This window comes from Perognathus longimembris, chromosome 1, assembly GCF_023159225.1.
Source record: "Perognathus longimembris pacificus isolate PPM17 chromosome 1, ASM2315922v1, whole genome shotgun sequence".
In the NCBI taxonomy this organism is placed as follows: domain Eukaryota; kingdom Metazoa; phylum Chordata; class Mammalia; order Rodentia; family Heteromyidae; genus Perognathus; species Perognathus longimembris.
The window spans coordinates 55,156,785-55,170,617 of NC_063161.1; the positions used below are offsets into that span (position 1 = coordinate 55,156,785).

The 13,833-nt window shown below is 49.2% G+C and overlaps 1 protein-coding gene across 1 annotated transcript; it reads left to right on the plus strand.

Annotated features, from left to right (window-relative positions):
• Positions 1–437: 437 nt before the first annotated feature.
• Positions 438–10,099, plus strand: Rnd1 (Rho family GTPase 1). The gene is made up of 5 exons (XM_048365319.1): positions 438–633; positions 1,407–1,494; positions 4,426–4,535; positions 5,628–5,762; positions 9,071–10,099. Exons 1-5 carry the CDS (start codon positions 514–516, stop codon positions 9,314–9,316), a joined length of 699 nt encoding a protein of 232 aa, XP_048221276.1. The 5' UTR covers positions 438–513; the 3' UTR covers positions 9,317–10,099.
• Positions 10,100–13,833: the final 3,734 nt, after the last annotated feature.

Genomic DNA, 13,833 nt, shown 5'->3' on the forward strand with positions numbered 1-13,833 from the left:
AGTCTGAAGTCTCTGGGACCCCTGTCCACTTTGTTGGGTGCCACCTGTCCATAGTTTTGGCTCCTGGTTCTCTTCCTGGGACAGTCCCTATGACTACAGCTTGGTCTTACTTTCTATTCCATAGCTAACATGTTTTTTTTCACATTAACTGAAGGGCACTCTAGATCATTTAACTTTGCCTCAACTCCCCTCCTACTTCCTAATAAAAATACAAAACAGCGTGGGAATCCCCTTTCAGGAGGAAGGGGGAAAAAACGATGCAGCTTTAAGAGAAAGGGAAGGGAAGAAGAGGGCGCTGACTCAGAGTCTCTTCCTATTGGCTATTGGAGGAGATCCCACCTCGGCGATTGACTGCCACAGAGTCCACCTCCTCTTTGATTGGTTCATCCAAGGATATATAAGATGGTTGTGCCCGGCCTCCTCTTCAGTTGGAGTTCAGTCCCTCGCCGAGGTTCACCTGTCGCCACCCCTTATTCTCTGAATCGGAGCCCGAGCCCTGTGGAGGCTGCAACCATGAAGGAGAGGCGGGCACCCCAGCCGGTGGTGGTCAGATGTAAGCTCGTGCTGGTGGGCGATGTGCAGTGCGGGAAGACAGCGATGTTACAGGTGCTAGCGAAGGACTGCTATCCCGAGGTGAGCCGCCTGCCCTGCTCTCCCGCCCTCCCGGGGCTGATTCCCACCTGCCCAGGAGAGTCATCTCCTCCACCACCACCCCCATACCCCCAGTCCGCCCCCCTCAGCTGCTTTCTGGCTGGAGTATTGCCCAGCCTTGGTTTCCCCTGAGACCTGTCCTACTTTGCAGCCGCCCAACCGGCTCCTCCTCACCTCTTCACCCATCAGGTCCCCTCCTACTTTCCTGCATCCCTGGGTCTGCTCTCAGGAGAGGAAACTAGAGGCGCTAGAGTCTGGGGTTTCTTCTTGACATATACCTGCCCCCCCCCCCCTTCACTCCCTCCTCAAAGGTTCTATGAATGAATGTAAGCACTGGGATGGCTACTGCCATGTCCCCTTCTGGTGTTCTACCTTGGCCAAGGGGCTTGGGGAGGGGGAGGATGGAAGACAGAGGTTAGAAGTGTCTTGTGATTCTGAAATCAAGAGACAAATTTAGGGATGAGAGGAAAATGTGTGTGACATGTGTTAGATCATTAGTAACTTGGGGGGGGGGGAGGCTTGTTTCTGGTTGGAATGGGGGGAGTGGGTCATTCCTAATGTTTATCACCATAGCACAAAGTGTCTGTGCTTCTACAGTCCTTTCCTTCCAACCCTACATGGTCCCTCTTGCCCCCTGAACTCCTTCCTCTGGCCTTGACACTTTAGTGTCTCAGAAGATGCATGGGTGGCTTCTTGGGTAGGGTTTTGTGTAGGACAGAGGTGCTCAGGTGTGAATGCTTCCGCTCTTCACACAGACCTATGTGCCCACGGTGTTCGAGAATTACACAGCCTGTTTGGAGACGGAGGAACAGAGAGTGGAGCTTAGTCTCTGGGACACCTCAGGTAAGACTGCGGTTACAAATATCCTCTTTACCATCTCAACTAGTCAGCTGCCGTTGCTGGCTTTTAGACACTGTTTCTCTCTTTGGTGAGGAGAAAGGTGCTCGCCAGGAAACAGAAAGAGGGGATCTGAGGCTCTTGGAGGAGGTTGGGGTGGGGGTGCTGTTGGTCAACTCAGATTTGGCAAGGTTTCTCCAGTTCCACTCCTGGCTAAGCACACACACACACACACACACACTCACACTCACACCTCCACTCGTGCTTTACTTCCCTAGAGCAAAGTTCAATGAGAGGCTGGGGTTAGCGTAGCGAGGATGTCGTTGGTGAGGGAGACCACCTTTGCTTTTGGACACATCTGGTTCTCCTGCATTCTCTCTCTGGCCACTGCTGTCTGCCTGCCGCAACTCAGCTCTCACCACTCCTCGTCACACCGTCACACCGCTGCGGCTCAGGGAAGAAGCGATGCATCATCGATGTTTTTGGAGGGTGGGGGAGATAGCTAATGTAGGGCATGGTCGTGTTGTGGATGGTGACTTCTGGGGGTGCTGGGGGTGGGTTGATCGTGACCCTTTCCAGGGTGAGATTCTGGCAGAAGGTGCTCTGCCTTGAAGAAGCGACGTTTTCCGAGGCACTCAGCCTCAAGCCTTTAGTGGTCAGCTCTCCTTTGCTGATTCTAAATCTTTCCCACTGTCTCTTCACCCTGAGGCCTTTTTTATTTCTTTTCTTTTAATAGACTGGCTCAGAGCAATAATTAGGGAGTAAAGGCCAGTTATAAGAGAAAGAAAATAAAATTCATGCCTTGCCAAAAAATTTTAAAAAATCATATCCAGAACGAGTGTAAAGGGGAACTATAAATCACTGAGGTTTCCTGTTAGATGTAATAAATTTGCTGCTCTACTCCAAAGAGCTGTTGTTCCCATGCTCTAATTTTGAAGTCTGAAAAGACTGAGGTAGGGGATGGGTAGACAGAAAAATGAGACTTCCTTTCTTTCCCACCCCCTCCACCTAACAAAAATTCCTCAAGGTGGGGTGTTTTTTTGGGCTTAGTGTTGGGGAAGCAGGGTTCCAGGCATCCTGGACTACTGTGCTATGCTGGCTAGGCTGGAATGCAGCGTGGTCGCATGATAAATGGGTTTTTCTTCTGCTGTACCCTCCCACCTTCCAGTCTTCCCAGAATCTTACTGCAGCTCATCTCTTCTCACTACCACCACCCTAACCCCCGCGGTTCCCTCCCCACCTCCTCCCACAGTCAGAATGCAGCCCTTGAGCCCCAATCCACATCATGGAAAATCAGCAAGTGTGCTCTTTAGACCTTGTGTCACACCCACCCCCTAATTTCTAAAGGATGAAACCTGTCAGTCTCAGACTCTCTCTTTCAGATTAGGTTCTTGTAAGGTCAGAGGAAGTGGCAGAAATGTGTGGGATGGGGCTCCCCTGTCTTAGACCCAGGGCTGGACCTGTTTCATTATTCACTTGCGGGTCTTAGGGGAGGGGGATCACTTGGAGCTAAAATGGAGACTTTCTCCCCTCCCCCTCCCCTTATACTGCAGCGCTCCCTTGCCTCAGTGCCACTGTGAAGCCAGACCCCCACCTCGCCTCAGGAAGGGATTGTGGGGGGATGGGTAGAATAGTGAAGGAGCAGGCAGCTATCCCAGCTCTCCCTTACTTTTTTTTTATGATCGACACCCCCACCCCAGCTTGGATACCCCCCAGTTTCCATGGCAATTGCAGTGCAGGGAGAGGGGCTGCTTGCTATTCTGAGCACGAATTGTCTGGGTTCCAAATCCTCTACTGCTCCTTCCCCAGGGTGGAGGGGGGGCAGGCTCAGCTCCTTGTGTGCCCCTCTCAGACCCCACCTACATCCACATTGCCTAGTCCCTTTCCTACGAAGGACCCTTGCTCTAGCACCAAACTTCCCAGCTATGGGTGCTGTGGACTATGAGATTGCCTGCCTGAGATCTTAGGGGTGAGGGGCTACAGCCTCCCCTTTGCCCTTTTCAGCAGAAGGTTGATTTAGGTGGGTGGCAGAGTGGGGCCCTGAATCCTAGATGCTCTCTCTCCCCTGCCAACTTCCTAGAGTTCAGACCCCATGGTAAATAAGCAGGACAGCCAGTTATGTAACAGACAGGTTTGTCTCTAAACCAGAGAGACCCTAGAGCAGAAGCGCAGAGGTCAGGAAGTAGGAAGATGCTCAAGAACAGGGGACCTTGAACAGCGCTGGTCTCTGCCTGGGATTCAGCAAACTAGTAGAACTTAAATTGAGACCACTGTCGGAGACCCAGATAAGATTGAATTATGCTCTACCCTCCTTCTCTCTCTTTTTCTCTCTCTCAGCTTTTGTACTCAAGGCTACCACTTGAGCTACAGCTCCACTTCTGGCTTTTTTTTTTTGTGGTTAATTGGAGATAAGAGTCTCACAGATTTTCCTGCTCAGGCTGGCTTTGAGCCACAGTCTTCAGATCTCACCTTCCTGAGTAGCTAAGCTTGCAGGCATGAGCCACTGGTGCCTGGTTTTCTAGCCCCCTTTATTTTCCTTTTCTTCCAGGGTTAAGGGAGATGATCTGAGCAGGTGATCAGGTCCCAGGCATCCAGGCTATAGCATAATCCCCTAGGAGGTGGCTGGATTTTAGGGGCTCAAAAATGGTAATCCTGGCTGGGAGCATGGCTTAGTGGTAGAGTACTTGCCTAGCATGCATCAATCACTGGATTTGATTCCTCAGTACCACATAAACAGAAAATGCTGGAAATGGCACTGTGGCTCAAGTGGTAGAGTGCTAGCCTTGAGCACAAAGAGGCTCAGGGACAGTGCTCAGGCTCTGAGTTCAAGTCCTAGGACTTACAAAAAAAAAAAGCAGTTCTAGTGATCCTTGGGTTCTGGTGTATAGAGAAGAGAAAATGCCATGGCTCACCCTCATGTCTTTCTTACTACTTCAGGGTCCCCCTACTATGACAATGTCCGCCCGCTCTGCTATAGTGACTCAGACGCAGTGTTATTATGCTTTGACATCAGCCGTCCGGAGACCGTGGACAGCGCACTTAAGAAGGTAAGACTAGAGAACCTCTCCAGCCTCTAACCCAGTAGGAGGACAGAAAAGAATCTTGGGACCCTTGGCTTCTCATCTTTTTTTTTTTTTTTTTTTTTGGCCAGTCCTGGGCCTTGGACTCAGGGCCTGAGCACTGTCCCTGGCTTCTTCCCGCTCAAGGCTAGCACTCTGCCACTTGAGCCACAGCGCCGCTTCTGGCCGTTTTCTGTATATGTGGTGCTGGGGAATTGAACCTAGAGCCTCGTGTATCTGAGGCAGGCACTCTTGCCACTAGGCTATATCCCCAGCCCCAGCTTCTCATCTTTTTTGTGTACGTGAAAGAAACTGCTGCCAGGGAAGGAAGACTTTTTGCCCAAGGCCACATCATGAGCTACAGCTCTTGGAATAGGATCCAGCTCTCCTCCCCTCTGACCATTCAGTTATTCTATACTGCTTTCTCCCAGGCCCAACAAAGGGAGGGGGAGGCTCATGAAACAAAAAGATTCCCAGTCAGAACCTTCTGATGTGGTTGAGGGTCAGCAACGGGATCATTTTGAGACAGGCTTGATAGCCCTGGATCCCAGGCTCACTGAGCCAGGTGGGTCAGAATGGAACTGTTGGTAAGAAACACGTGGGTTTGGGTGGCAAGATGTGTCTCTACTGACAAGCTGCAGAGAGCCTTAAGGAACTAGCCTAGTTTCCCAGAAGTCTTGGATTACATCTTCCACCTGGAACAAGATTGCCTGTCTCCCTCCCTGGCCCTCTGGACTTATGAGGCCTTTAATGGGGCAGCAGGGCAGACAGTTCTGGGTCTGCTCTGCTTGGCAGGAAGTGGGAAGAATCTTCCTCCTGTACTTTGCTTGGTGACTGGGCTGTTGACTGGAGGCACAAGCTCTTGGGTCAACTCTCCAGTGCTACCAAATGCCTCATGGGCAGGAAGATGATGTCATTAGTGCAGCAGCGATGCTGTGACTCAGAGGAGGACAGGGCTGGTGATCATCTGGGTGGTGAATGTGTGTGCGACACTGCCAGCTGGGCTTTTCCTAGCATCTGTAGGCCACTGACTTTCCTTCCTTTCCCAATTCTTCTTTTCTCCATGCTTGGCCCCTTCAGTGGAGGACAGAAATCCTGGATTATTGTCCCAGCACTCGGGTTTTGCTCATTGGCTGCAAGACAGACCTGAGAACAGACCTGAGCACCCTGATGGAGCTGTCACACCAGAAGCAGGCACCCATCTCCTATGAGCAGGTGTGTGTGTGTGTGTGTGTGTGTGTGTGTGTGTGTGTGTGTGTGTGTGTGTGTGTGTTTGATTGAAGATGGGGTGGAGAGGGCTGTGGACAGAGGACTTCAGATATGATTTTGGGGGTTTGGAATCAGGACCTGGGCTCTGTCCCTGACCATTTTGTGATCAAGGTTAGCACTTTACCAGTTGAGCCACAGCACCACTTCCAATTTTTGACTGGTTAATTGGAGAAAAGAGTCTCATGGGGACTTTTCTGCCCAGGCAGGCTTCAAACTGAAATCCTCAGATCTTAGCCTCCTGAGTAGCTAGGATTACAGGTGTGAGCCACTGGCTCCCAGCCAGATATGATTCTTGCTCTAATTCATCCACTATAGCAAGAGTGAATTAGTGTTAGAGAGCTCTATAACTAGGGTAATGGGTACCTGTTTACCTAGCTGTATGTCATAGGTCAGCAGGTGAGCCATCCTGGTATGTGCTAACACCTACAAGCATTCTTTTTGGGGACCACCTATATTAGAATCATTAGAAATGCTTGTTGTGGCAATCAGCACATGTAATCTCAGCACTTGGGAGGTAGAGGTAGGGGAATCTTGAGTTTGAAGCCAGCTCAGGCTACATAGTGAGACCTTTCTCAAGAAACAAAAGAACATGTTGGATTCTGGTGCTGTTGTTGTTTACCAGTCTTGGGCTCGAACTCAGGGCCTGAGCACTGTCTGAGCTTCTTTCACTCAAGGCTAGCACTCTACCACTTGAGCCACAGAGCTACTTCTAGCCTTTTCTGTTTATGTGATACTGAGGAATTGAACCCAGGGCTTCATGCATACTAGGCAAGCACTCTACCTCTAAGCCACATTTTCAGCCTGGTGGATAGTCTTTGTTTTTTTCCTCTACCACTCGAGTCATGCCTCCTGTCACAGCTTTTTGCTGGTTAATTGGAGATATGAGTCTCATGGATTTGTCTGCTTAAGCGGGCTTTGAGCCATGATCCTCAGATCTCAGCCTTCTGAGTAGCTAGGATTACAGATGTGAACCACCAGCTTGTATAACATTTTTAAGGAGACCCCTGGATAATTTCTTATGCATCTAAGAGCATAAGGATTAGTTTTTCTTCTTTCTTTCTGTCTTCCTTCCTTCTTTCTTAAAGATTCTTTTTTCCTTCCTTTCCTTCCTTCGTTCCTCCCTCCCTCCTTCCCTCTTTCTTTTCTCTCTCTCTCTCTTTTTTTTTTTTTTTTGCCAGTCCTGGGCTTTGGACACATGGCCTGAGCACTGTCCCTGGCTTCTTTTTGCTCAAGGTTAACACTCTTACCATTTGAGCCATAACACCACTTCTGGCCGTTTTCTATATATGTGGTGCGGAGGAATCAAACCCAGGGCTTCATGTATATGAGACAAGCACTCTTGCCACTAGGTCATATTCCCAGCCCTCCTTTCTCTTTCTTCCTTCCCTCCCTCCCTTACCTCCTTTCCTTCCTACCTTCCTTCCTTCCATTTCCCAGTACAGGGGCTTGAACTTAGGGGTCTAGCATTTGCTTAGCTTTTTTACTCAAGGCTAGTGTTCTACCCCTGAGCCATGCCTCTACCTTAGCTTTTAAAAATTTTTATTATTTTTTTGTGGCAGTCCTGGGGCTTGAACATAAGGCCTGGGCACTGTCCCTGAGCATCTTTTGCTCAAGCTTAGCACTCTACCACTTGAGCCACAGCGCCACTTCTGACTTTTTCTGAATAGTTTATTGGAGATAAGAGTCTCATAAGGCCAGGAATGTGGCTTAGTGGTAGAATGCTTGCCTAGCATGCATGAAGCACTGTTTATTTATGTCTTTATGTATTTATTTATTTGCCAGTCCTGGGCCTTGAACTCAGGGCCTGAGCACTGTCCCTGGCTTCTTTTTGCTCAAGGCTAGCATTCTACCACTCGAGCCACAGCATCACTTTTGGCCTTTTCTGTATATGTGTTGCTGAGGAATCGAACCCAGGGCTTCATGCATGCTAGGCAAGCACTCTACCACTAATCCATATTCCCAGCCCCCTAAGCCCTGGGTTTGATTCCTCAATACCACATAAGCAGAAAAAGCTGGAAGTGGCACTCTGGATCAAGTGGTAGAGTGCTAGCCTTGAGCAAAAGAAGCTCAGAGACATTGCCCAGGCCCTATGTTCAAGCCCCAGGACTAGTAAAAAATAAAATAAAATAAAGAGTCTCATGGACTTCCTATCCAGGGCTGGCTTTGAATACTGATCCTCAGATTAGTTGGATTATAGGTGTGAGCCACCAGTGCTTGGCAGCATTTTTTTTTCTGGTTAAATAAACATAGAATCTCATGGACTTTCCTGTCCTGGCCAGCTTTTTACTATGGTCCTCCAGATTTCAGCCTCCCAAGTACCTAAAATTGCAGGTATGAGCCACAGCCACCCAGCTGGGATCATTTTTTTAAGCCAGTATTTCTCATTTTAGTCATCTGGCAGGGCTCTTAAAAATATTAATGCTGGACTGGGAATGTGGCTTAGTGGTAGAGTGCTTGCCTAGCATGCATGAAGCCCTGGGTTCCATTCCTCAATACCACATAAAAAGAACAAGCCAGAAGTAGTGCTGTGGCTCAAGTAGTAGAGTGCTAGCCTTGAGCAAAAGAAGCTCAGGGACAGTGCCCCAGGCCTTGAATTCAAGCCCCAGGACTGGCAAAAAAGAAAAGAGAGAGAGAGAGAGAAGGAGGGAGGGAGGGAGGGAGGAAGGGAAAGAGGGAGAGAGGGAGGGAGGAAGGGAGGGAGGGAGGGAAGGAGGGAGGGAGGGAGGGAGGGAGGGAGGGAGGGAGGGAGGGAGGGAGGGAGGGAGGGAGGGAGGGAGGGAGGGAGGGAGGGAGGGAGGGAGGGAGGAAGAAATGAATGTTGGCTGGGTGCCAGTAGTTAAGGCTTGTAATTCTAGTTACTCAGGAGGCTGAGATCTGAGTGAGGACCATGGTTTGAAGCCAGCCTGGGCAGGAGAGTCTGTGAGACTCTTTATCTCCACTAAACTACCAAAAAAGCTAGAAGTGGAGCTGTGGCTCAAGTGGTCGAGTACTAGCTTTGAGCAAAAGAATCTCTAGGATAGTGCCCAGGCCCTGAGTTCAAGCCCCAGGACTGGCACAGAAATTTTTTTTTAAGTCACTTAGGTGATCCTGATGTCAGGCATCCTTTCCCCTCTCAAAAGCAATTGTCAGAGTCTAATGGTGAGGCATTGGCAGCAGGGTGGCATCTAGAATAGCCTTGGGGCATGGCATGTAGAAGTCCTCTTGCTTCCCAGCCGTTTTGGACCACTGCATTGATGACCCCTCCCCTCCCGCAGGGCTGTGCAATAGCCAAGCAGCTGGGTGCAGAAATCTACCTGGAAGGCTCGGCTTTCACCTCAGAGAAGAGTATCCACAGCATCTTTCGGATGGCATCCATGGTGTGTCTGAACAAGCCCAGCCCCGTGCCCCCAAAGAGCCCTGTTCGGAGCCTCTCCAAGCGACTCCTCCATCTCCCCAGCCGCTCTGAACTCATCTCTTCCACCTTCAAGAAGGAAAAGGCCAAAAGCTGTTCCATTATGTGAAGTAGGAGTTGGAGCGGGGAGACAGCCCCCTACTTCCTCCCTTGGGGTGCAGAGGCACGGGGAGGGGGAGGATGTGACAATTTAGGACACCAGATATGAGTTTTTCTGATGGTCACCGTGAGGGCTTAGAAGGAGATGGGAAAGGGACACGAAGGCACCAGGTCTGACACTGAGGACGGAACTAGAACCATCACACCCCAAGCCAGGCACGAGGTTGTGGAGAGGCAGCCACTCCAGAGGAAAGCAAAGTGTGGGGTCATGGTGGGGAAGGGATGCTGGCCTCACGGGCTTGGGGGTTCACAGGAGCCTTCACCTCAGCACCATGCCTCTCCACACAGTGGTTCCCAGGCATGCCCGGGGATGGGAGGGGTCCTCAGCCCTTTTCTTCCCCTCTAAGGAGTGGCCGAGGAACAGAGTGGGGGAAGCCCAGAGGCAGCTCCCTTGGGAGCTATGCCCAGGTGCTCTATCACAAAATCAGGAGTGCAGGGGCTGGTCAGAGCCAGCGAGGGAAGTTTCATCTGGTCCATGAATCACGGAGTGGTGACATCATACATTCCCATGCTTCTCGCCTAAGTCCCCAGGGCTCCAGGGAGAAGCTCCAGACCCCCTTCTCGTGTGGAGTGTGGGGGGTGGTGATGGTGCTCCAGGGGCAGGGCTGGGTGAAGGTCACCAGACTTTTCCTGCCCTTAGGGCAGCACAGCTGGCATTTGTTTTATAGACTTGTCTTTGGAATTGGGGGGAGGGGGGAGTGTTTCAATCTGTTACATGTTCTGTGTTTAAAGAAGAAAACCTATTTATTAATGAAAATATAACAATATAAAGAAATTGCCTCTGTTGTCGTTCTTTTCTTTTTCTTGTCCGTTGTGGGGCTTCAACTCAGGGCCTTGGCACTGTCCTTGAGCTCCTTTTTGCTCAAGAATAGCGCTCTACCATTTGAGCCACAGCGCCACTTCCAGTTTTTGAGTGGTTAGTTGGAGGTAAGAGTCTCACAGGGACTTTTCTGCCTGGGAGGCTTCGAACCTCGATACTCAGATCTCAGCCTCCAGAGTAGCTGGGATTACAGATGTAAGCCACCAGTGCCTGGCAAAGTTTTTTGGGCAGTCCTGGGGCTTGAATTCAGGGCCTAGGTACTATTCCTGAGCTTCTTTTGCTCAAGACTAGCGCTCTACCACTTGAGCCACAGTGCCACTTCCAACTTTTTCTGTTTATGTGGTACTGAGGAATCAAACCCAGGGCTTCAAGCATGCTAGACAAGCACTCTATAACTAAACCACATTCCCAGCACTTCTGTTATTATCCATCCTTCCTTCCTTCCTTCCCCCCTCCCTCTCTCTTTCTGCCAGTATTGGGGCTTGAACTCAGAGCCTGGGTGCTATCCTTTAGCTTTTTTTCCCTCAAGACTGGCATCCTACCACTTGGACTACAGCTCCACTTTGGGCTTTTTATTGATGACTAATTGGAGACAAGAGTCTCATGGACATGCATGCTCAGGCTGGTTTCAAACCAAGATCCTCAGCTCTCAATTTCCTGAGTAGCTAGGATTACTAGTGTGAGCTACTGGCTTCTGGCTTTGTTTCCCAGTTTCCTTGACCAATGATGGTAAAGGAAAAGCTGCTCTGGAATCCTTCCTTTGAGGTCCAGAGTGACTGCCTCCATGGCACCTTAGCACCTCCAACAAGGAACTTTTCTCTCTTCCCTGCTCCTTGACCCAATTCCACCCAAGTCTCATCAAGCCTAGAAGAGCTCTCTAGAGCATGCCTTCTCAACCTTGGAATGATTGACATTTATACCCAGAATGCTCTCTATTTTTTTCTTTTGGTGGTACTGGTGTTGTGTCAAGTCGCGAGACAACCACCAAGAAGGCCACCGAGACTCAGACATTCTGAAATGCAAAAGCAAGGCAAGGCTTTATTCAGGCAAGCTGCAACTCGGGCCTCGTCCTACCCACCGACACAGCGGAGGTTAGGAGGGAGCCCCGAGCTACGATTCCACAGGGCTTATAAAGGCAAAAAACAAAGTTACAACAATCAGGTGTTCAAGCAAGCAAGATTAGGACACAGGTACAAATCTGATTGGCTCAGGGTTCGAGGCATTCTAGGGGTGGTCAGAGTTAAGCATTCCCAGTGGTTAGAGTTTTAGACCTACTGGGCCCTAATGGGCTTGTCCTGGGTCTGCTCACAGGGCCTGCTTATCTCGGGTTCACGTGGTAAAGTGGGGTTCACATGGTAAAGTGGGGGCTGACTTCAAAGTCTGGCACTTCACTGGGTTTTGAGCTTGCTAAGTAAATACCACTGAGCCACAATCCAGCCCATTTTGCTTTATGGTTTTTTGTTTGTTTTTGCTTTTAGTGGTACTGGGAGTTGGATTCAGGAATTTGAGCTTCATTTGGCTTTTGTTTGTTCAAGGCTAGCATTGTACCATTGAGCCACACCTCCATTTCTGGTTTTCTGCTGCTTAATTGGAGATAAAAGTCTCATGCCTATAATCCTAGCTACTCAGGAGGCTGAGATCTGAGGATCATGGTTCAAAGATGGCCCAAGTAGGAAAGTCCATGAAACTCTTATCTCCAATTAACCACCTGAAAACCAGAAGTAGAGCTGTGGCTCAAAGTGGCAGAGCACTAGCCTTGAGCATAAAAGCTCAGGGGCAGTGCCTAGTTTGTGAGTCCAAGCCCCATAACCAACCAAAAAAAAAAAAAAGACGTCTCATAAACTTTTCTGCCAGGGCTGGCTTTGAACCATGATCCTCATATCTCAGGCTCCTGAGTGGCTGGGATTACAGGTGAGTCACCAGCACCCAACTACTTTAGTTAACTTTTCAAATAGTGCCTCACTTTTTCCCCAAGCCAGCCTGGATCAGAATCCTCTTACCTATGCTAACCTTGTAGCCAGGAAAATAGGCACGTGCCAGTGTGTGCCCAACTTTTTATTGGTTGAGATAGGATCGGTAGAACTTTCTGCCAGGGCTAGTCCTGGACTGCAATCGTCCCAACTTCAGCATAAGTAGCTAATAAGCCACTGCACCTAGCTTTGGAGAATACCATTGGGAGTTCAGTAGCATCTCTGGTATCTGGCAGGTGCTGGGTGACACTAGCATCCCCTCATTGTCGCTGACCAAAGATGCCTCAAAAGATGGCTCCAAATGTTTTTCCCCTGTGCAGAATCACTTCCTGTTGAGAATCATTGACTTAGAAAGTCTAGAAGAAAGGGAAAGGTGGAAGAGGCCATCTGTGGAGTTCAAGCTATTGAGTCCCACTCTGAAAGGAGGTGCACAGACTAAGCCAAGGCAGAGAAGACCTTGGCTCCCCAACTTCTTTGAGTTCATTGGAAGGTCACTGACCTAGAGTGAGTGTCTGTTGATGGTGGCTGAGGTATCTTACCTTCCCTTCTCTTCTTACCTTCCCTTCTCACAGCTCTTGTTTGTTTTCTTTCGAGTTTCATAATGCAGTGCCAGAAATTAAAAGTTACTATGGCCTGGAATGATGAGCATGCTTGTAATCCTAGCTATTCAGGAAGCTGAGATCTGAGGACTAAGGTTGGTGCTCTACCACTTGAGTCATATATCCACTTCTGGCTTTTTGGTGGTTATTTGGAGAAAGGAATTTCATGAACTTTCCTGTCTTGGGTAGCCTCTAACTGTGATCTTCAGATCGCTGCCTCCTGAGCAGCAAAGATTACAGGCATAAAACACTGGCACCTGGCAGAATATACACTCTCAACTGCCTTACTGTCCTATTCTGTGAAAGCAGGGTATTCTCACTGTTTTATAAATGAGAAAACAGAAAAGAAAAAGATGATCTAAGCTGGGTGCCAGTGGCTCATGCCTGTAATACTAGCTACACAGGAGGCTGAGATCTGAGGATCTCTGTTCAAAGCCAGCCTGGACAGGAAAGTCCATGAGACTCTTATCTCCAATTAACCACCAGAAAACCAGAACTGGTACTGTGGCTCAAGTGGTAGAGCACTAGCCTTCAGCTGAAGAGCTCAAGGACAGCGCTCAGGCCTAGAGCTCAAGTCCCATCACACACACACACACGATGTTCTATAACATGTACAAGACCCATACTGCTAGTAATTTGAGTCAGAACTCTAAGTGGGGGCTGGGAATGTGGTGTAGTAGTAGAGTGCTCACCTCGTATACATGAAGCCCTGGGTTCCATTCCTCAGCACCACATATATAGAAAAAGCCAGAAGTGGAGCTGTGGCTCAAGTGGTAGAACGCTAGCCTTGAGCACAAAGAAGCCAGGGACAGTGCTCAGGCCCTGAGTCCAAGGCCCAGGTCTGGCAAAAAAGAAAAAAAAAAAGAACTCTAAGTGTTACTGACACTATAATACCACAGACCCTTTACTATTAGCCAGGTAGTACTTAAATAGGAGACGCCACTGGTTTTCAATAAACCAGTCTTATCTTCTCTAAGAATGAATGTTTGATAGAGAACTAGCAGAGTAAAATAAATAAGTGACCTTTAATCTCAGCATCTTACATGTCTTGTGAGAGGTATGCTTGAGTAGTAGAGGA

What these genes read in the sequence shown, in the direction of transcription:
- Rnd1 (XM_048365319.1), top strand. Translation starts at nt 514, where the DNA reads ATGAAGGAGAGGCGGGCACCCCAGCCGGTGGTGGTCAGATGTAAGCTC. An exon ending in CGAAGGACTGCTATCCCGAG is followed by an intron (nt 634 to 1,406) that starts GTGAGCCGCCTG and finishes CTCTTCACACAG; the next exon opens with ACCTATGTGCCCACGGTGTT. An exon ending in TGGACAGCGCACTTAAGAAG is followed by an intron (nt 4,536 to 5,627) that starts GTAAGACTAGAG and finishes TGGCCCCTTCAG; the next exon opens with TGGAGGACAGAAATCCTGGA.